Source organism: Lissotriton helveticus, chromosome 7 (assembly GCF_964261635.1).
Source record: "Lissotriton helveticus chromosome 7, aLisHel1.1, whole genome shotgun sequence".
NCBI lineage: Eukaryota > Metazoa > Chordata > Amphibia > Caudata > Salamandridae > Lissotriton > Lissotriton helveticus.
Window position 1 is genome coordinate 1,597,085,697 of NC_136068.1, and position 24,011 is coordinate 1,597,109,707.

Sequence of the window (24,011 nt, forward strand, 5' to 3'; positions counted from 1 at the left end):
AGAAGGGACGGGCGGTGCACAAACGAACCATCTCTCTGTGGGTCGTCTTGTGCATCAAGATTTGCTACTCTTTGGCGAGGAAGGAGCCTCCTGTTGGGCTGAGGGCCCATTCTACTCGGGCCACAGCGGCTATTACTGCCCTTGGTCGGGGAGTCCCCTTGCAGGACATCTGTCAGGCAGTTACGTGGGCCTCGCTGCACAGGTTCGCAAGACACTACTGCCTGGACAGCTAAGTCCGGAGAGATGGCTTCTTTGGCCGTTCTCCGGGACTTTCTGGTGTGATCTTGGTTCGCAGACCCACCACCGGGGTTGGTATTGCTGGGGTATCTATTCTAAGGTAAGGAATCTAACTAACGTGTTTCTTTCAGATGAACAAGTTACTTACCTTCGGTAATGATATATCTGTAAGAAACATTAGTTAGTTAGATTCCTTACCGCCCCACCCATCCTCCCCGTTCTGCGAATCGATATCTAGGGTTAAGGTCTTCCCTTTCAGGTCCCTAGTTTCATGGCACCAGTGTCTGTTTTTATCCTGGCTCTGCGTTTCTGGTGCGGAAAAGCTGTGTATAAGAACTGACGTCCGCTCACGAGGGCGGCGTCTAAGTACTCAGACAACGTCATCCCGGTACCAACGACAACGGACGCGGAGCCGCAGACGACGCCTACTGACGCGCAAGGGTACTGCTACGCAAAATTTTCCGGATCCAGTCTGATGCCTGGGGGTTATTCTAAGGTAAGGAATCTAACTAACTAATGTTTCTTACAGATATATCGTTACCGAAGGTAAGTAACTGTTCGTTAAGGAAATAACTACGTTTACTAACCATTCCTAAGTATCAAAAGATCACGCTTCCTGTGTAGGGAAGAAGGCATGTTACATAATAAAGCTGTTGGTATGGAAAATTCTCTGCCTCGTGGCCTTTCCCATTTATAGGGAAAATGCTTTTGAGAGAATGGTGCTTTGTGGACCATGCCAGTGACTTAACATTTTTTTCTTCAGTCATCTGCAACTACTATAGTGTTTGTTCTCTTGGGGGTAGGTAGAGCATGATGTAGTAGGAGTCTGGCCACCCTGTTTTGGACTATACAACACAGTGTATCCCTGTTTTCGGGAAACCAAAAACTTGATGTTGAAGTAGTCCAATCTGGAGGGTATAAAAGCGTTCAGCACTGTGACTTTGTGAGGAAAGCTGAAATAATATAGCATTTTTGGAGGCCTTTCCTGTAGAGAGTTGTGGGAAACCTTATGTTACCAATACAAAAATATATGCATATACAAATGCGTGATGCAGTAAAAAGAGAATGGTCTTTTTAGTCCGCTCTCTTCAGCTACTGGCCTTTTTGGGTCTCGGCTAGAAGCGCGCGAAGCTCGTTCTCGCCAGAGAACCATAGTCGTCGGCTCAGCCGACAAGACCCGACCAGGAGTGGAGACCAGAGCTGGCCACGCGCGCAGCATTGTCTATGGCGGAGGCGGATTCCGACGTGCGCCTTGGGATTGGGTCGCGCGCGTGAGCTTGTAACGTAGACAGCTCACGCGCGCGACCCAATCCCAAGGCGCGTGTCGGAATATCGGGCAGGCACGGAGCTCACAGGCGCAGGGGTTCACGGGGAGGACAGAGGGATCCCAGCAGACTCATTATCTTCCCCCAGCTCTTTTTTTTTCATGGCGGGCAGCGACATTAATCACCCCTGCGAGTGACTTGAGAATACTGACGTGCTTGGTGAAGTATTTGGGAAAACTTCGTATGGTTTTAATAAAAGTGGTACGAGTGTTTCTCATCTGGCCTTGTGTGCGTGCCTTGACCTGCGCGCGCGCCTCGGGCTCACAATTTAGCACGAAAAACGTGTGGATGACGTGAGGTGGGGTGGGGTAAAAACAATAGGTGATCGGAAAAATCCCTATTTGCGTGAAATTGTTGGTGAGTAAAATACTTAAAAACCGATTAGTCTTCGAGGTCATCACCTCAGGCACGGGGCTGACGCAGTTATTCACACAGCTCTGATGATGCACCTCAGGCAGGGGCTCACAGCTGTTATTATTATTCACACAGCTCTGATGATGCACCTCAGGCACGGGGCTGACGCAGTTATTCACACAGCTCTGATGATGCACCTCAGGCACGGGCTGACGCAGTTATTATTCACACAGCTCTAATGCACCTCAGGCAGGGGCTCACAGCTGTTATTATTCACACAGCTCTGATGATGCACCTCAGGCACGGGGCTGACGCAGTTATTATTCACACAGCTCTGATGATGCACCTCAGGCACGGGCTGACGCAGTTATTATTCACACAGCTCTGATGATGCACCTCAGGCAGGGGGTCACAGCTGTTATTATTCACACAGCTCTGATGATGCACCTCAGGCACGGGGCTGACGCAGTTATTATTCACACAACTCTGATGATGCACCTCAGGCACGGGCTGACGCAGTTATTATTCACACAGCTCTGATGATGCACCTCGGGCACGGGGCAGACGCAGTTATTATTCACACAGCTCTGATGATGCACCTCAGGCACAGGGCTGACGCAGTTATTATTCACACAGCTCTGATGATGCACTTCAGGCACGGGCTCACAGCTGTTATTATTCACACAGCTCTGATGATGCACCTCAGGTACGGGCTCACAGCTGTTATTATTCACACAGCTCTGATGATGCACCTCAGGCACGGGCTCACAGCTGTTATTATTCACACAGCTCTGATGCGCTCTCTAATACTCTTTACTAATAACTCTCTTCTACTCACTATCAACTTCTCACTCTACTACTTACTCTGTGTGTGGGTGCTAATGCAATAGGTCTCGCATGTGCAAGCGATGAAGCTATTGGCAATGTAAATGACAATGCCATTTATTTATGATTTAAAAAAAAAAAAATCATGAGCAATGCTAATAGCTCTACCTTTAATGCTGCCGAGACCATTGCATTGTAAATGCTTGTTTAAGGTTTAGTTGGGTGTTCTGTTGTAAAGCAAGCCATGACACTTCGTGGAAGTTTGCAAGAATTTACCATTAATTTCACTATTGGCTCTTCTGATTGGGCTTGACTTTAAACAGTCCCTTGTGGTAATGTCAGTAACCTCTTCCATGTTCCTCAGATCATTCTGCTTCCTTTTGGTCTCTGTACCTATCTCTGCAGGGTTGGCTCCTCTGCCGCCCATCACTGCTCATGTATTTGGCTTTGCGTTTAGAACTTCTGATGGCATGTAAGTTAGTTCTCATACAGCCAAACCACTTTGCCCGCTGCTTGATGGTTTGTTTGTGTTTTCCGACATTGCATAGCAGTGGCCATGTTACTAACATGGTGGTAGGATATGAGGTGGCGCATCTTGCTTGTCTGGAAGAAGAGCACTTTCGTTTTACTCTAGAAGGGAAGCAATTGGGCGGTACAAACATTTGGCCCTGCTTCTGTAAGCTTCCTTCCTGTTGTTAACTCTTGAATATGTATCCAGCTGATATTTTGGATCACTAAGCATTACAGCTTCAGAGAGCGTGCTGCAGGACAACATGTTTGGTGTTGCAAGGATAACAAATAGCACACACAGTCATGTTGTTTTTAGGTCTGTCTTGACCATTGAGGAGTGATCAACAGAAAAGGGGCATTAAGAAGAAGTAGTGCGAAAGATCCATAGACTACACCCACTTCTTTGTTGATGGTGTGTTCTTCCATTGATGGAGTGCTTGTGGTGACCAGAGTATCCGCAATACAGTAAGGATTATAGTGACAAGCCACTGATAAAGGTTATCGTCCTGTTTGGTTCTTTGCACAAACATTATGTCAGATGCCGTAGGTCTGATATGTTTATTATAAAAGGTTATGGCAGGCAGTAAGACTTGCGTACTTATTATTAAAAACCTATGCAAAAGCTAACCCGCTTGCAAGTCGAAGAGCCAAGTCTTGGGATTCTTCCTGAATTGGTTCAGCGTCAGGGATTGTCTGAGGTGGAGATGCAGCTGGTTCCAGGTCTTGGCGGCGAGATAGTGGAAGGATCTTACTCCGGTTTTAGTTTATTGATCCGAGGGACGGTGGCCAGGGCCAGCTGGGCGGAGCGAAGGTGTCTGTTGGGTATGTGGAATGAGAGGCAGTGGTTCAAGTATGCTGGTCCTACATCGTGGAGGGCTTTGTAGGCATGGCAAAAGATTAGCTCTAAAATCTGGTCAAAATAAACCAGTGCTGGACATTTTGCTCTAGGATCAGGTAAGCTTGGAGACCCTCCTGAGGGGACTTCATGCTATAGGCAACAACAGATGACTTTGATTTTTCCATCTTCCATCTTTTCCTCATGGCCTTTCAACTTGTCAATCTCCTCACAGCAAGTCTTTACGTATCTAAACCATGGGATCGCCAGAGCATGATCAAAGGTCAAGCTATCCATAAGGATCAGTTTATTGAGACCTGTTTCCTCTCGCGGCCATATACATTGCCACAGCAGAATCTTAATGTTGTCTTTTATGTATGGGTCTCCCACTTCAGAATGAGAAATTAAGTTCGAGAACCTTGGGGTAAGAGCTAGAATATTTTTAACAAATTAATTTTCCACCCTTTGGATGCTCGGTGTGTTACCCATTCCCCATACCTCGGCGTCATATGAAGCCACGACACTCTTTTACTCTATGATGAAGAGTTCCCCGATCGCCTTTGTACCCAATTTGTTTTATAAAAAAAAGCATCCCATTGATGGATTTCGCCATCAGGGCACACCTATTCGCTATCATGGAGATCCAGCAATGATTACTACTGAAAAGGATCCGGAGGTAGGTAAAGGTTGGGGTTTCACTCAATTTGAATTCTTCAGCATAGAAGACTGTTTTTAAACAAAACAAAAAAAACCATTTTTATTGCTTTGCAACAAGGAAAAACATAGAACAAGCATGTCACCATCAAGCAGTACCCCGCGCCCCCCACCCCCTCATCCCCTCCACTTCCTTCAAGGTTCAATATCCCAGTGTAATAGATAGAAGACTGTTTTTGTCCTGGTTTAACCCCACAGGTCATGTTATACATTTTGGTACCATTGACGTTCAGATCCAGATCGGGCATAAAAGCAATATAATCACCAATTAAGCTTTGCAACCCTTCCTTTTTCTAGTAATTTAATACTGCATCATCGGCGTTAAGTAATATAGGGGGGGCGCGATCCAATATACGCTGTTTCCCTCGCTCATGACCTTAAAACTGATTGCACCCAGATGGTATACATGGAAAACAGGAAGGGGCTAAAACGCACCCCTGCCTAACCCCTCTAGTGATGTTAATGCTCCCTGAGCATTCGCCATCCCTGACGATTCTCACTCTGGCATATGCATCGCAATACAGCTGCCTATAAAGGTGATGATTCCCACCTCTACCCCTAGATCCATAATTATTCACAGTTTTGAGTGTGAAACGCAGTCCAAAGCTGCTGAGGTCCATAAATGATAGCTATATTTTACCCTTTTTAACCATTGTGTACATCCCTATAATACTCAAATTCAGACATTGGTGAACTGTGCCCAACACCTTTTTAAAACCATATTGTGTGTCCACTAATATTTTATAAGTGGTTGCCCAGTCTTCCAGTCTATGAAGTAATATACGCCCCCTAACCTTTGCAGTAGCCTCTAGAAGTGATAGCCCAGAAACAGAGCTTTTCCTGGGCGGAGGTGTTCACACCTTCCCCAGGCCAAGAGGAGCCATTTGTGGCAGGGGAGCTTCAAAGGTCTTTCAGCCACCCATTTTCAGCTATTAGTCTTTTTGTGTATCATTCACACTCTGCTTCCACCAGATTATACATAGGTAACATGTAGAGCCTGCAAATATCCTTGTTAGTGTTAACATTTTCTTCTTTTCTGCTAACATTTTATTATTTATTTATTTTTATAAAAGTGCGTCAGCAGGTCTCCTGAAGGAGCTACCTGTCCTCGCCTTGCCATCATGGATTGCTATTGTGCATAGTGTATCATTGTTTTACCATTGCTAGATGGCCAGAACTTTGATTCTAAATGTGATGACTGTGTTGGAATTTTAAAACTCTGATGCGCTAGTCGTCATACCATTCCAGGATAGCCACCCGCTGCTATGTTTACATTTGTTACTTCATTTGTTTAATTGCAATCATTTGCCTGCCACATTTAGGCAGCACAATTTCTTCTTTTTCCTTCTTTTAACTTTTCTTGCATATGTTTGCTGCTTTTGCATCTCTTAGTGTGGACAGATGATTAAATAAAGGCAAGAACGAGTCAGTGGGTGGATTTGGAATGTGTGATTGCAAGAATGAGTGACAGGGTGCATGTACGACGTGTTATTGAGTGTCTTAGCTCAGCATTGGTTGAAGAGACACTTTCAGTTGTAAGTCATTGCCAGTGCTTGGAATTTATAGCATTGTGAATAATTAAAAAAATAAATGTCACCCCACCACCCCCACCACCCCGATTGCTTGCTGTAAGCAAGAAAGATTAGAAAATGTCTTCATCTTAATTCACTTGTGATATGGAATGTTTGTGAGTGCCATTATTAACAGTACCGACTGCTAGAAGAGTGTGTCCAAGGAAAGCGGAGATACAGGGCTCTAATAATGTTCCATGTACTTTTGTTGCACCCTCTAGGCTGCTGAACGGACAAGCGTGTCCTCTGTCGTTGGGCTCCTCATGAGCCATGGTGGTCCCTGGACTGGATACCCCTTCAGCAGGCAACAGTGGTATTGTATCGGATGTGGTCTTTGTAATTGAGGGCACGGCAAACCTGGGACCATACTTTGAGTCACTTCGGAAACATTACCTACTGCCTGCCATTGAGTAAGTATTGGGACTTCTTAGGTGACTGTATCTTAAAGATTTAAATATATATATATATATCTATATAAGCACGCATTACATCTGTTCTGCTAGTTGTAAGTGCTGCAAATAACCCAGTGTAATGATACTCAGTGTACTGATCCCTGAGAGATTTAAGCCTTAGTTGGCCTTTCAGAACGAGATGTAACAAAACCATTTGAAGGTAATTGGCAGGGGACCGTTGGTAGGCTTAATACACTGGTCCTCCTTGATATCCTCAAGGCTAGCTGTTGGCACATGTTAGTCTTTTATTCTGATCTCTAGGAGCGATTAAATACCATGAAACTTGCTTCTAACCAGATTGTGAAAGTTCTATACCTCGGTGCCAAATTGTTTTCTAAACACACTGCTGCAGGGTGGGGATATCATTCACACCACAAATTGAGATGTATGCCTCATAACTGATACATAGCTTAAAACCACATTGAACTCCAGGGAAGGCATGGCTTGGCAGTTCGGGCTGGACTGTTCCCATGTGGCACAGGGTCAGACTGATTTACATATAGTCATGTCTGAACTGGGGTGGCAGAGTGGGCTAAAGAACGGTGATGGATTAAACCCAGAACTTTTGACTGGGTGTGAGTGTTTGATTGATTTGGATGCTCCGTCCATCACCACCCCCTTTTGTACCACATTGAACTCTATAGCCATTCCCCAAAATTGAGATCATCATCTTAGACTGGGAGGAAAAGATGGGGGTGGTATTGCCATACTTTTTAAACACCACTTCAATTGCACTATTATAGACCCACACCTTACAAACAAATACAACATTTTATTTATAAAATGGACCTGACTCCCCCTAGTTTCTTGAGGGGTGCTGTAATTTAAAGACCTCCTACTTTAGTGCCAAAGTGATGTATCTCTTTGCTCATCATATTATTAAATCAAAACACTTCTTAATGATGGGGAACATCCATCTTGAGGACACTATTAATATCAAACTTAAGGAGAATTCCGAAGCCGCCAAACTTCTTCAGAATGTGACTGGTCCCGCACATATTGCTTGTCTCACACTGGGTCTCATTTTTACGAACTTGAAGACCATCCAGATTTATGTACTAACTCCATTACCTTGGACTGATCACTACTTAGTTTGTTTTTCCAAACAGAAAAAGCATAACTTCCTATCCCTTCCTCCAGAGATATATCAATATATAAACAGTGGACCTAGGTAAATAGGGGCAATCTTACAGAGATGCTCTCACTACCATCCAGAGATAATTTCTCTTATATTGATATAGCAGCGAAAAGCTACCACACAACTATGGTAGAAGCACTTGATACCATTGCCCCAATCAAAATGAGCAAAGTTAAAAGGAAAGAGTTCTCAGATAAGTGGTACTCTGAAGAACTGAGAGCCCAAAAACAACACATTAAACAGACCGGCATGGAGATGATCCAAATCTGAAACAGATAAAGCTCAGTACAAACTTATTCTCAGTATTTATCATGAGTATTTGATTGGCCAATATACATTTTCTTACATAGAACATTTGAGAATAGTTTGTGCTCCGCCAAAGAAGTTTTTCATCCTTTGGCCAGAAAATCTTCCATTCTTGCCTTCTCTGGTCTATATGTAACTTTGTCCATTTTATTCAAGACATGTTTAAGAAGATTTATGACAACTTTGGCATCCAACTGTTTGCAGAGCAGCCACATCCAGCACCTCGGAGCAACCTCTGTATAATTAAAGAAATAACCAGCTGGGACAATAAACTCGCCATACAGTCAATACACTCTCGATCTCCTGATGACCTGTGTCTGTACAACAATATTTCTTCTTATCCTACTTTGTTTAGTGCTCACTTAACTAAGCTTTTCAATTCTTCTCTCACTGAAGCCAGTGTTCTGGTAGTTTGGAAACATGCGAATGTGCAACTTTTACTCAAGAAGCCCGTCACCAACCCCCTGAATCACGCAAATTAATATCCAATCTCTCATCCTCCTTTTCCTGCCGAGAAATTGGGAAAACCTAATAATCAACAGCTATTTCTGTCTGGAGGAAAATTATATTTTAAACTTCAGTATGGGCCTGGCCAGTCCAGTGCTGAGCGATGAGGCCGCCTTATACTAGATTGCCACCTATCATATAGAAAGGGCATCTGGAAAGTCTCTGAAGTTGGCAAGCTCATTCAGGCGAATGTGTCCTGAATGATTATAGGATCCTATTATAAAGCATGCCACCAATGGTGGGTGAGTGTCCAATGCCAATGTCCTAAGTTGGTGACCCTTCCTAAATACATGATTTATTTCAGATGCAGGTTTGCTAGGTGTTGGAACTGGGGTCACCAGCTCCCCGAGGGTAGCATGGCACGAGCGGGTAGGCATCCGAAAGCTTATGTGTAAAGCGACCATACAGCACACGCATCCACTGAGACAGAAAACTGGGCACGCAATGAGTGACGCCACTCCAGTTAGTTTGTATAAAAATTAGATAACTTTTATATAGAGCAGAGTCAGGGTAATCAAAAATTACAGTATCAATATCTCATTAGTTTTCCTTCAGAATACATAGGTTTCAACACTTGTAATAAATACTTAGAGGAATAAATATTAAATATTGGATAATACTATATAATAGATAAACACAGGCCTGACCTCAGCCTTGCTCCTCGTCAGCACCTGTAAGGAATACATCACAAAGGCAACCAAATGACATTGCATCATATTAGTTCTGTAGACATTTTACCCAATTCTCACCAAGCACGGGCAAGCGTTTTACAGCAGTAAACATGTAAATAAATAACTGTAGGTTTCCCGTAAATGCGGCACTAAAGGGGCAGAAAACATTTCATTAAGGATAAACAACCCCTTGTGCAGGATTAACCATTTTAAGAATCACTCCCAGCAGGAATGAGCATTAAGCAGTTCCATAGTAGAAGTAGAACTTTTAATTAGTTATGCACCAACATTTCATCCAGGAAGTAACCACTTCTCTGAGCAGAAGTAAATATTTAATAACAGGTAAACCATGCATAAGGCCTAGGCTGGGCAGTACACTAGGCGAAATACAGATAATCCCTGGGTTTGGGCCTAGCACTCACTAATACTCTTCATCTTGGAACGGTAAGCTTTCCATTACAGCCCCTAATCAGGGGTTAACCTTTGTATGAATTTAGGCCTATAAACTGTGGGCCTTGGGACCTCTAAAACAGTCCAATACCAGGGTAAACACCTCAGTAACCAGGAATGACGTTTCATTGATCAGGGCTACCCATTCCCTTAAATGTAAAACATTTAATTGGCACAGGTAAAACCGTTCATTAGGTATGCATCACCATTTCATGAAAGATGGGGCCACAGTTCCTAAGGAGGAAGTGCTAACAGTTCATAAACCCAGATCCCTGGGGCAATTACTCTTATGAAGCAGGTTTTAGTAACATTTCAAACCACAGTAACAGACCCCCAGCCAGGGGTGCATTCTACTAGCCCCATTTTGGAGTAAGAACATTGGTGCAGAAAGGACTGTTAATTCAGAATAGGACAACCATTCCCTAAGCATAGGTAAAACATTTAATTTCTTGAGAACACCCTCTTCACTAAGCAGGTTGAATTAACAGTCAAAAGGCATTAACATGGCGGAAGGCGACCATTTCATTAGGGCTAGGACCACAATTCCCTTAGGCAGGGGTGAAACGTCCCACTCATCCGGTACAACCTTTCTTTGGGCATAAAACACTTTGGCCCCGCAACAGTACTCTTTTAAGACCTGCCTAAGGGCAGGTAAGGCCAGCCAGACCCCCAAGCGTGTCTTTTGGGGCCTTGGCCCAGTTCCAGCACTTACATGAGCCGATGGGGGGCCAACGGGGCCCAACTTCAACTTTCCCAGGGGGAGGGGCGAACTTGGAGCCTTCCGCGACCTCCCGCCCTCCTCCCCGGTGTTTTACCTCTCTTCGGGCCTCTTGTGGTGGTGTGCAGCCGGTGTGGAGGGCTCCGGCCCTCTGGTAGGCCTCACGCGGCCTGGGGATTCTCCCTCAGCCCCTTCGGGGCTTACGCTGGCTGGTGGGGGCTCTCGCACTTCTCCTGAGCCCTCCGGTGACAGCAGGCTGTCCCCGGGCCTTCCGTAGCACCCACGGCCCGGGAACCAATCAAAAGGCGGCTTCTGAGGGGCCCGGCCACAGCGGCCAATGACGGTGCAACTCCTGGGGGCGCGGCAGCCAGGACCAATGGCTGCGCGGCGCTCAACGGGGGCGGGGCAGAGAACGCGCCCCCGTCACGTGAGGCAGAGGCCGGCTTCAGGCCTAACGAGGCCTAGTGCGGCCTGACTAGAATTCCGGCGGCCCTCTCCTGACACCGAGGGCCGCCACAACGGGACACGCAGCGGCCGCGAGGCTTCCCAGGTGATCGCGACGGACTCCCAAGGCTCCGGGGGCCGCCGCAAACGCTTCACGCTGGCGGGACGGCCGCAGCCCACAACACCACAGCGCTTCACAGGACGTGGAAGGCGAGCGCTTGAAGGGGCAACACAGCGCTCTTCAAAGGGGCCTAGCGCCAGGGGATTCACGGCGCTGGGCTCAGTCAGCAGGACACGAATGGCAGTGCTTTTCTGGGGGCAATTACCACAGCGCTTTATCGGCAGCCTCCAGCACTACTCAGGGGCACAGTAGATAAGCGCTTGAGGCACAATTACAGCGCTGGGTAGATATAGCGCTTGGGGACAGACTACCATAACAGCGCTTCTCAAGGGAGGCACAGGGGGAATCCCAGCACTCCGCAGGCACAGCACGTCTCGAGGCAGCAACCTCCTCCAGTACCTCAGTGCTCCTCACAGGGACAGCAGGAGAGCGCTGGGTTGTTTATTTAAGTTGGAATCAGATCAGCAGGACCAACAGGACAGGCCACACAACAGTGGCAAACCAGCAAAAGGGGTCCCAGGTGGCGTCAGGGAGCGCGGGGAGCGACACAGCGCCAATACCTGGTTGATTTCTCAATAGTCCTGTGGTGATTTGGTTTCTTCTCGGCGCTTTATGTTTCTTGCGCCCTTGTAAATAGCAGTCTCTGGGTTCCTTGAAGGGGGGGTGTTGGAGTTGATGGCTGGTATCAAATCTCCTCAGCCAGTTCCCTTCAGGTGGACTCTGGGTTCCCCTCCCGCCGGGCTACATCAGGGGGTAAGTTCAGGATTCCTCAACACTTGGAAGGCAACACCTAAGCCCTGTCACTCCCAGTATCATAAGTCCCTGACTAGGCCCCACTGCCTAAAACTCCTGCGTAGGTTCTTCCCCAGGTCTGTGCTCCCTCAATCTGACAGGAAAGTTTCCCTCCCTTTCCTTATATAGTGCCAGTTGACAGTTGGCAATGGCAGTTGGTGCCACCTCACCTGTTCCAGAAGGTTCCAGGAGGTTCTAGGAGGTTCCACCAGTATGGCTATGGCTATGGCCAGGCTGGCAGGCTAGTATGGATACATTGTTTGAGGGTTCCAGCCAGCCCCTGGCCACTAGAATGCGCCCACAAAGACCGCGCTGCAGTAGCAGGGGTCAGTGGCGGCCATGTTAGGGGAAGTGGGCACCTGCACCTTAACATTACTTTAACATTACGCAGGGCATCTCCACTACACAAGGCCTATACCCTTTTATTACAATGGGGGACATCCTAAACTAAGGAAGTAAAAAGCGAACAATTTCTGGGGAAAGGGCCAAGTCCTACACTATGCTGTTAGTTTGTGTGTATGTCTGTGTTGGGGGTAATATAATATACCAACCCTCTTATTCCTCGCACTCCTCCTCTTAGGGAACTGCTTAATTGCTGCCCCAGAAGGATTGAGGGTCTAAAATGCGTAATTTGTTTATTTAGTTGGAGTGCAGTAGCAGTGGTACCTCTGATATACAGGAGCAGCAGATCGTATCCACACAAGTTATTGCCCAGTAACCTCTGACTGCTGCATGGCCCCATGAAAATACCCCATAATACACCTTTTTGGGGACCCCTGTTGGGAAAGACCAAATCAAAATATGCATGTAGGACACCACTTCGAATATGCAAGTACAGCCTCTGCTTCTGACACAGTATCTGTTGAAACTGGTTTTGAACCATCCTTCCTTTCTGTAGCCTGTGCTGATGTGTTGAAAGAGCTGAACGGTGTGCCTGGCACGAAGACAAGATGGATAGAGAGCCTTTCTGATTCATCTGATGTAATTCTGTGATATGTGAGAGGTCTGACGTCGCAGCAATGTGTACAGAATGTGAGGTGATGCTGCAGTGTTAGGGATGTGGAGCAATATATGTGTGAGGCAGTTTGACATTGTTGAGCTGGTTTCAAAACATTGGAAGTGATTCAACAGACCTGAGGTGACTCTGAGATGTGTGAGGATCTGAAGTAATGATGAGATCATGTGATGGGTTTGAAGTAATGCTGTGATCTACGTGAGATGGTGCTGAGATCTGTGTGGGGGATCTGAGTTGAGGCTTAGACTTGTGTGGGGATCTGATGCTGAGGTATTTGGAAATTGAGTGAAAGTGTGAGAATGTTCTTAGCGGATGTCCATGTGTCAGAAAACACAGCTGTTGATGAGGTGAGTGAAGATTTAGAGCCAGGGTTCAGGTGTTCTTTTTATCTCCCTCTCTTTAGATACTTTAATGGGGGCCCCCCGGCAGAAACGGATTTCGGCGGTGATGTGAGTCGAAGCATTTTACTCCTTGCCTTTGTTTGGGAATGGTTGTTTCAGAGATCATGAACATAGGGCCACAGAGAATGCAAAGAAAGAAGGCTAAGTTTGTTTTTTGGAAGATGGGAGGGAGCAGCTTTTGTTTACAGAGCATCTGTTCCTTACTTGGAAGATAGAGGCTAAAGGTAGATATATGGTGATATATAGTGGATGAAGGGAAATAAAAAAATAATAGATTGTGGGAGAAGTGGTGTGAAGGACAGTAGATTGTGGGTTGATTTGATTGTAGGGGACTAAAGATGTACCCCTGTAGATTGGAATGCAGGAAGACATATTGGCCTGTGAAGGAAGGTAAGCATGGTTACATTTACTCCAGTAGCCGTCTTATTTCCTGCCCCAAGTCCCCTGAGCTGGTCCTAGGATCCTTAGCAGAGCTGATTCTAATGTTGTGCTCCTCCGTTTATCTTTTGTCCTCTCCTCTCCCTCTTATGCTCTCTTGTCTGTCTGTCTGTCTCTCTCTCTCTCAGTATGGTGGCACCCAGTACAGCCTGGTGGTTTTTAACACAGTGGACTGTGCTCCGGAATCCTATGTGCAGTGCCATGCCCCAACCAGCAGTGCCCATGAGTTTGTAATGTGGCTGGACAGCATCCAGTAAGTATGATCCTGTCATTAACTCTTCATGGGTATTTGGCCTTGCTTTCACTGGAAAACTATGTGTATCTGCACACCGCCCCCTTTGTGCACCTTCCCCTAGACAAGGGTAAGGCCTGCTAACTGCTACTATAGTGAAGCGATTTCATCTGCTATTGGAAGTAGTGATGCGAGAGCTGAAGAGTTCGGCTGCTCAATGCCATGGTCAATAAGGCATAGCTCGGCTACTTCAGGTCCTATTCCTGGATGTGGTGCACTTATAATCAAAGAGCCAGCTATTCTGTCCTAAGCTGTAACTGCTGTGGGTTGCTGCAAAAGTCTTGAACATGGAAAAAATGTGCATAGTCTCGGGGATAGCTTTACTGTATGAGGCTTGAGCTGTTGAAATTCTGTAGCTAAAATAGCTGTGCTGTATTGGGTCTAAGGTGTATCTTATTTTTTGGGGGAAGATCTACCGGTTTTGCTATCTGAAAAAGTTCATATGTGATGAAATAAGCATTTGTTATAGATGTTCCATCGTTGGTGATGTTTGACTCTGCTCTGCTTTTTCTTTCCTGTCATCTACATAAATCATATAAGAGATCCCAAGTTGCTCAGCCCGTGAAGGCTGTTTGACACTGCTTTTGCCATCTCTAGTACTATTTGAAAGTGCTGGTCCAATTTCATCCCTTGTTAAGCTTCAGCCTTTCTGGTTTCGTCCTTGGTTCTCTGGCTCTTCAAATACATTTTAGTGTTGCTTGGCTCTGCTATTTGTTTTTCCGGTAGCACTTTTCTCTGCTGGAAATGCCTCGAGTGCTTTTGGTTTTACTAGTCCTCTATTTAGATGTGTTTAGCTCTTATTGCAATCTCTAAAAGTGTTTACAAGCTACTGTACCAATTCCATTTGTTGCTTGCTTTTTTCATACAGGTTCATGGGAGGTGGAGGAGAGAGTTGCAGTCTCATTGCTGAAGGTCTCAGCACAGCCTTGCAGCTCTTTGATGATTTCAAGAAGATGAGAGAGCAGATGTGAGTCTTTCAAAGAGGAAACTAGAGTTTAACTTTAAAACTTTCAGCATTGCAAAATCTTTGCTCTTCATTGTAATCCGTGTCAGTGAAAGTTACCCACTTTCCCTTCCTCGGTTTCAGGTCTTTCCCTTGTGAAAGAACAGACCTCTGAGAGCATGGAGTGTATGCACAGTTCATGCTCTTTTGCCCCTCTCAGATTATATCTTATCACTTTTCATCCTACCCTAGACATTGCTCGTCCAACAGTTTCCTTTCCTCCAAATGTTTCCTGTTGTGTTGTGTTTAAGGTTTTGATACCTCTGTACTTTGCTTTTCAGAGGACAGACTCACAAAGTGTGCATACTTATCTGCAACTCCCCTCCCTACCTGTTGCCAGCTGTGGAGAGCACAACATACTGTGGCTACACGACTGAGAACCTGGTACAGAAGATCGGAGAGGTGAGAATGGAATGCCATAAGCTCCTATTCTGCTGCTTTCTGACACAAAAAACACTGTTTAAGAATAAAATATAGTTCAGTCCTTCAGAAACCCGAAACGCAATCTTAGGCTGAGCATTTCAAAGGAAAACTTGACAAAAACCGTGCCTTAGCAGAAGATCCAGCTTTAGCACAGACACATTCCCAGATCAGACTTAATAGCTTAGTCTTTAAAATGGGCAAACAGCAGCCATTGTAGAGTTATTTGAAAGAATCCAGATTGCAAGTCTATTCAAGTATTTCATGATAGCAAATGAGAAGTCTACTGCTCTCTTCCAGTGAAGCGTTTGTACAGAGAGTTGGAGCCCTTCTCTACTCACTGCTTGACAGTGAGTAGAGAAAGGCGCTCTTAGCATCTGGAAGCTGTGTTTTTAGTATTTTCCTGTTGGGTTAGCACATAGGTGGTCTTTGGGGCCTACTGCTGTGCGCATGTATTATGGTAGAAGATACTCTTGAGCATATGGCTTCTAAACGCCTGCACTGTTTTGGAAGGATTATACATAGCCTTGTGCTTCTCCTAATATTTTCCCTGAACTACCACCATCAACAAATTAAATATATCTGAGGCTGCAGAGAAGGTATAAAGCTGCTAAATCAGACCCAACTTTCCTCAAGAAGGATCCACTGGTGGACTTCTACCTGGAGCTGTATCCCCTACTATTTACCAGATAAGGCAAGTAGACAGATCATTCAGTTGGCTGAAAACATGCGGGAATCCTGCACACAACATTAAAAGTAACTGGCTCTACCCTTCTGATGGGTTGTTGTGACTGTCAAGTGAGAGAATAAAATATGCCAAAGACTTCCGCATAGAAGAGACTCTAGACTTTTTGGAACTTACAAATGAAGGCGGGCTGGTATGAAATAAATTTGTCTGCATCGTGCCTGTTGCAGCAGGCGTGACAACATATGACTAATGTAGTACATGTATGCTCTGTTTCAAATATTCAAAGATTTCAGATTGTTTTTTGAGTCTATATATCAAACATTCATAGCTTATTTTCATAATTTCTTGAAACTACTTTTCCTGGGTCAGTACTACAGGCATCTTCCATCTCCTTTTATTTTTAAATATGTTTATTGTGGAGTACATAGCAAAAAGGCACAAATAAGACAGTCATCAAGTCAGTTGACATGTAAGGAACAGGAAGGTCAGTTCCAAAGCAAATACACAGCCAATTACGGCCCACAACCCGGAGGCCGGCCGGCGTCAGAGTGACCCCATAAACGAGTATAAAATTTTTTGTTGTGTTTTCTTTTTCATTTGTGCTTCAATATCTTCCATCTCCTTATGATACAGAGCTTTACAACAGCTAAGGATGTTGCAAAGCATCTACACTAATGGTTGTAAATTCCATGGACTTCTCACAAATCATGGAGCAGAGCTAGGAGAGCTGAAACTTGAAAGGCAAACCATAACAACCCTGCATTGAGTTGTGTTTCTCACCAGCATGATAGAGCTGGACAGGCCAGTAAATATGCATATAGTCGTAGTCCTGTTTTTGGTAATTCAAGTTCAGGCCGAAATCTTTACAGAATAGTATGTGGCGTGTTCAATGCCAGTTGTGCAGTGTCTTGAAATAGATACATTTCAGCCTCGCCTCAGTGAACATTTTGTCATGTGAATGCAGGAAGTCCACCCAGCTATCATCTCACAACTGGGTCAACAGCTTTTCTTACCAGTGAAACTTAAGGAAGCTGACCATTGGGGTGGAGAATAATACATCGTTAACGGTACCAAATAACCCTGAAATTACCCCATTGAAGCACACCCGAAGTATGGAGGTATGCACTAATCTTAGTCCGGCTGAACTAGTTAAGCCAATCCACAGTGTACAAGCTGGTTGTGTTTCTGTTGTTCTGTAGTCTCCAATCCATATTCTGTGCAGTTCCTGAATCATTTAATCCGACCATCGTGGAGCAAGTCTGAAATTGAGAAACTGCTTCAGACCATTGTCACCAATATAAAGGTTTCTCACCCATTAGGAACGTCCCATTTCCCTAGATACATGCAGATTTTTAGCTGTTTGGGAACAGATTTGCCGGCCTAAGCAATAGACTCTGGGAAAGTATTTAGAGACTCAGCAGTCCTCTGGTGGTGGGGGCACTGTACAAAAGACTAGCGTCAGATTTTGGGAAAAATGTCTTTCGATCTCTGTCTACAGTGGTCATTGTTCACAATTCACAATTGTGAGGCAGGCAACTGATGTGTTAGGATCATAAGATACTAGTATCATGTGTGCTGCATTGCCCATGATGTTGCATTGACATGCAGCTTTGCAAACTTAAGCATCGACCCAGAAGAACATTTTAAACAGAGACTCAGGCTCTGCTGTAAGTTCCATAAGGAATGTAGGCACATTTAGAAGGATCCAGCCAAAAAAATCTTTTGGAGCCTCAGGGCTATGGTCCTCTTTATAGCCTTGTCTCTACCCCATAATGATAAATGTAAAGATGACAAATGCAGAAAAAAATTGAATATTTTCAGAAGCAGTGGGCAAATGTTGACTTGCACCATGTCACGTAGACCTTGGTTGACCAACACACACAGCTATTTAGGATGTTGTGGAAACTACCTGAATCTTAGGTCTCAAAGTGTTGCTTTCTCATGAGCATATCCTCACTCTTGGGCTGGTTAATCTAGTATGCTGAAAAGGCTGCAAATTTAGAAATGTTGATTCGGTTTGACATGGAATAACCAGAGCGCCATCTCTTTATAGCAGATTTATTTGAGATCTTATAAGTGAATCAAATTCATGCCTTATTGCTTCAGCACCAGGTTTGATCACAAGTATGAATCGGAGGTTAAGTAGAAGGCTTTCCTGTTGGGTCCCCATTTTCCGACAGAACAGGCTAGACATTTATCCTTGACAGTTAATCTGGGCTATAGGTCCCGCATTAAAGCCAGCAAAGCTTGGACACAAATTTGGACCCTGTTCTTGCCCTTTAGTTCTAAAGAAATAAAACCCCATACACATAATCAAAGGTTCCTTAGCATTTATTGAGAGGGGCACTGTAGACTCGCATTCATTAGGTCGAGCATTCGAGACCTCTTGTATATACTTTAGTATTTATTTATTTATTTATTTATTCAAAGTTTTATATAGCGCGAACAAGATCCTTACAGATATCAGAGCGCTTCACAAAGACAGGGTAGGGGCAGTAGGAATGAAACAGAGATAATGGGAGCAGTATAATAGTCACTAACATGGTAGGATAATAATAACATACATAAAACATATCAATATACAATCAGGTAAACAAGTAATATAAGACGGCACAAGTCATTGAACCCACTACAGAGGTGTTCAGGTACCGCTTGGGTGTGTGGATGGCTTATACCAGTGTTTTAGTATAGAGAGAACACTGAGTGGGGGCATCGGGAGAGTGAATCAGTAGACCAACGTGTATCATATATTGGTCGGTAGTAAGAGAGTAGCGTAGTAGTGTCCCCATCAAGTAGAAGTATAGTGCCAAAGGACAAGGTGAACAGTGATACAAAGCAGTGCAGAGTCTCTGATTCAGTACCTATAAGGTTCAGGAGATCTTGGCCAGAAGGATGGTTTTCACCTCTTTCTTGAAGAGTGCAGCGGAGGAGATAAGCCTGGTTTCAGGAGGGAGCGCATTCCAGATCCTGGGTGCCATTCCTGAGAAGGAGCGCTTGTATGTTTTCTCTTTCCGGAATCTACGAGGTTTCAGGAGTAGATTTTTTGTACTTCTATTGGATCTCGAACCTCCTGATATAGACAACTTTTGAGCGAGGTAGTTGGGTGCGTTGTGGTGCACGGCCGCGTGTGTCATGACTGCAATTTTTAGCTGTATTCTGGCTTCAAAAGGTAGCCATTTTAGAGATTTTAAGTCTGGGGATATATGCGAATGTTTTCTTGAGCCAGTAATGAGTCTCGCGGCAGCGTTCAGGGAGGCTCTTAAGGGTGCTGTTGTGGATAGCGGGAGTCCGCTGAGGGCCACAATTCCATAGTCTATTCGAGGGATGACTAAAGCTTGTACAGCAGTTTTGAAGTCTTCGGCAGGAAGGAAGGGTTTAATTTTCCTCAGTGTGTTGATTTGGAAGTGAGCTGCTTTTGTGACTTTGCTAACGTGCTGCTGCATGTTGAGCTTGGCGTCGAGTGTGATGCCTAAGGATTTCGCCGAATCCACGATGGTAGGTTGGACATTGAGTGCTGTTAGGTTATTGAGCCAGGTTTGGGTGGAGGGAAATTTTCGCCGGGGGTGAGATGAGTAGGAACTCAGTTTTCAGAGCATTTAGTTTGAGGTGATTATCGGCCAGCCAAGATTGAGTGTTAATAAGCGTGGAGTTCAGATGTTTGATATCTTCCGGGGATTGTAGCTTTAGGTAAAGTTGTGTGTCGTCGGCGTACATTTGGAATTGGACATTGGAAGCTTGGAGCAAGGTGGCGAGCGGTTCCATGACGAGGTTGAACAGTGTGGGGGAGAGGGAGGATCCTTGTGGAACACCTAGATCTGCAGGTACAGGTGTAGATAGCACATTGTCGATCTTGAACTTCTGAGACCGGTTGTGAAGGAAGGACGAAAACCATTTGAGAACAGTTCCCGAAAGACCCATTCTAGTGCTTAGCAGCTCCAGCAAGTTCTCATGTTTGACCGTGTCAAAAGCTGATGAGAGGTCAAGAAGGATGAGGAGGCAGGATTCATTGCGATCAAGAATTTGAAGGGCGTCATCAATTATGTGCGTCATAGCTGTTTCCGTGCTGTGTTTCGCTCGGAAGCCTGATTGATGAGGGTTGAGGAGGTCAAATTGGTCAATGTGTTTTGTTAGTTGGAGTTGGACACATTTCTCCAGCAGTTTGGCCAGGGTGGGGATATTGGTGATGGGCCGGTAATTGTTTAGGTCAGACGGATCAGCTGTAGGTTTCTTGAGTATAGGCGTGACTTGCCCCACCTTGAGGGAGTCTGGTATGAGGCCTTGTTGCAGGGAGCTGTTGATGATTTTGGTCCAGAGAGGGAGGAGCAAGGGGATGAAGTCTTTTACAGCATTCGCAGGTAGGGGGTCTGTGAGGTGATTAGAGGGCTTCAAGGTGCAGAGCAGTTTGTGTACTGCTTCTTCCGAGTAGGTATCGAAGTACAGCCAAGATGCCTTGTTTTTAGATTGAGTGTTAGCCATTCTGGTGTGGTTGTGGAATCGGCTTACATCCATGATGAGGTCATTTCTTATGTTGTCAGTCTTTAGCTTAAAGAAAGCAGAGAAGGCTTCACAGTGTGGGGTGTCGCTTGTTGTGCTGTTTGATTGTAAGGGTTGTGTCTTTGTTTGGGTCTTCATTAGTTCGAACAACTTTCTTGGCCTGTTTTTTGCTTGGTCCAACTGGCGGCTAAAGAAGTCTGACTTTGTGCGCTTTATTTTCCTGAAGTAGGCATTTCTCTTGTTCTTAAGCCTTTTGAGGTGCAGTGCTGAAGGGTCCGATCTCCAGGTGCGCTCTGCCATTCGCATAGTACGCCTGTCGTCATTGAGTCTATCATCATACCAGGGGTTAGAAATTTTGGTGGAGACTCTCTTCAGTTTTAGTGGGGCGACTTCATGGACTATTGTATTCATAGAGTCAAGGTAGTGGTCGGTCAGTGATTGAACATCCGAGGCACCTGCAGGGGGAAGGAGGAGATTGCCGATGTGGGGAGGCAGGGTAGAGGGGTTAAGATTCTTCATGTCCCTTTTCCATGTTTTGGATTTGATTGGTTGAGCCGGGTTAGGTTTAACTTTCTCATTGATAAAGAAGGTGATAATGTGGTGATCTGACCAGTCGCAGGGTAGAATCGCCTCCAGTTGTGTAGAGTTCTCTTTGGCAATGATGAGATCGAGTATCGAGCCTTTGTCGTGTGTTGGTCTATCGCATATTTGTGTGAGGTCAAGCGCATTAAGGTAAGTTTTGAGACTATTCACCACTGTGTCTTTCTGATCGTTCCAGTGGAGATTGAAGTCACCTAGGTAGACTTGGGTGGTCTGCCGACCGGCATTGGAAGTGATCATGTCCATGAGTTGTTGGGTGAATATGAGATTGTCACCAGGCGGGTGATAGATGATATGTAGAGCACAAACTTGTTTGCCCTCGCTGGTGATGTCGAGGCAGAGGAGTTCACAGGAGGAAAGGGAGGGGGAGGTGACTTTAGTGACGGAGAGGTTGCTCCTAAAAATGCATGCAATTCCCCCGCCCGTCTTGCCAGGAGAGTATATACTTATATGTATACTTATATGTATATGTACTTTGTGGGCTCTGGAGATCAGACTTAGGACTTGTCTGCTTCCGCATAGGTTTTTTTTCTGTTCAACTGCCTCTATTTAACTGTCTTGATAGAAAGCTACCAGAAGAGGTCAGTAAAATACAAGTTTTGCTTTCTACTAAGGGACTTTCTTTTTTAGATTTTTCTGTCAAACGCCTCTATTTAACCCTCTTGATAGAAAATGACCAGCAGAGGTCAGTAAAATACCAGTATCACTTTAGCATTCTCTAGATTCCAGTCCATAGAAATTGTCTTCCACGAGCACCCGTAGCCAATATTTTATTCAAATCTTGTCTTTTCAGAGATATGACCACCGAAAGCCCTGATTTTATATTTAATAACATAGCTTTAGACTATACCATTTCCTGCTGAAAGGCAATATTTCTCTCCTTGTGTTCCCATACCTGGCATGTCACGCAGTTTGGTGCTTACTTTCCGACCATGTTAAAGAACAGTAGATGTTTCAGCACCCAGCCTAATGTGCTGCATAGCTAAATACATATAAGGTCCCAAAGGCGAGACCGTTTGCATTGCAAATACTTGTTTTTTCTTTGCCTCAAGCGGCAAGGCCCTAGATCACCTACCTGGAATAAAACCTACCCGCACAGGGTGGGCAAGGGCAGCCATGAAGGGTTTATGGCAGTTGGTAAAGACTTTTGATAGTAGCTTAACATCAGTGTTCTTCAATCAATCTATAACTGGTGCATACAATGGGCTCCATATCTGGCCTGTGAATCAGTGAAATCCGTTCCTGGTTAAATTTGAGGTTTAGCATGCCCATGGATTGGACTTTGTTGAACATGCCCGGAATAGCATGGCACCCTGTGCTTGTTGAGTTTTAGAATTCAGTAGGGAAGTGAATGATTTTTGAATATGGCTCTTTATCTTCATATTATTATTTTACAGCCATTATTTGGTACATGTTCTATGAGAGCAAAATAAAATCTCACAACTGCACACTGTGTCCCCTCTCCTCTTGACTTGAGTGAATATCATTGGAGCAGTCTGCAGGTTTCCGCCCTGTATGTACTTGCATGAGATATGTACTGCAATAGAACTATTTTCATTGTACACAAGATCCACAGAAACAACTCTCACCCACCATCCTAGAGCTTCATGTCCCCCAAAGGAAGCTGCATCGCAGACTCTTAAGGACAGTGACGGGATGCCTTTAGATGGTTAAGATGCAAGGAATTGCCTTGCACTGAACAAGTTCTCTGTGCAGGTTATTTGGGCATAACCAATCACATACTTTTTTGATCAGCATTTTAATGCTACCATTTAGGGTTCAAGTCACTGTCTGCATTGAGCCAGGCCTCTGCCAGTGTATAGGCCCCCAGGGCCCTTATATAGCATGTGTATTTCCAAAGGGATGGGTACATTTTGTATGACATACTAGGTGCATTTTAACGTGTGTGCTGCTTTTTCCCCTTACAGAGAGGAATTCACTTCTCCATCATCTCTCCACGCAAACTACCTGCCCTTCGTATGCTGTATGAAAAGGCAGCTCATGGCGGTATGCTGGAAGCCCAGCCCAAAGACTACAGCCAGGATCCTCGGCACATGATCCTAATACGAGGGATGGTCCTTCCATGTAAGTTGAAATCAGTCTCTGAGCATTTTCTCCAGCTGAAGTCAGAATGGTGTCTGCAAAGGCTCGAAAAGCTCAACACCAGACCTGTCTTATTTAGCAAATGCTTGTTTTGCTGTGGGGACCTATGTTTCAAAGAGACAAGCTAAGTATTCTGACAACAGATGAGGTAATCCAGGTAGGGGTCCAGCTGAGTTATCTTCGGCATCTCACAGTTGTTGGCAGACTCTTCGCATACATTAGCTTATGGTAAAATATTTCAACCTTCATTGTTTACCATGGGTTTGGGTAGGTAAATGATTATAGGAGGTTCAATTTACTTTTAAAGTGGCCATTTATTGCTTCTGGGGCATAGTGCTCAATTATCAAATGAGCTCTATTCAATCCGACATAGCTGCTGCCATTAAACTCTAATTTTGAGTGCCACGACTAAAATGTATTGCAGGTTATCGGTCTAAATTAACAAAAGCAGGACATGACAGCTTTCAGGAGAACCACCTGGTCAAGCTCGAAGCCAGAAATGACAGGATCCAGCTAATGGGCCTTTAGAAGTGAGCTCAGTATGGGCTATCAATTTTTCAACTGCCTCCAAAGTCTAACCACATTGC

General features: G+C 45.0%; 1 protein-coding gene across 10 annotated transcripts in view; it reads left to right on the forward strand.

The window, feature by feature from the left end:
• Positions 1-24,011, forward strand: part of MED25 (mediator complex subunit 25) — a 260,000-nt gene that overhangs the window by 107,076 nt on the left and 128,913 nt on the right. For all 10 annotated transcript variants that reach the window (XM_078655193.1, XM_078655183.1, XM_078655190.1 and 7 more), the window contains 6 exons: positions 6,593-6,781; positions 13,389-13,434; positions 13,953-14,077; positions 14,985-15,083; positions 15,401-15,521; positions 23,250-23,406. In XM_078655193.1, coding sequence (XP_078511319.1) covers positions 6,642-6,781; positions 13,389-13,434; positions 13,953-14,077; positions 14,985-15,083; positions 15,401-15,521; positions 23,250-23,406 — 688 coding nt within the window. In that variant the 5' untranslated portion in view covers positions 6,593-6,641. The remainder of the gene's footprint in view (positions 1-6,592; positions 6,782-13,388; positions 13,435-13,952; positions 14,078-14,984; positions 15,084-15,400; positions 15,522-23,249; positions 23,407-24,011) is intronic.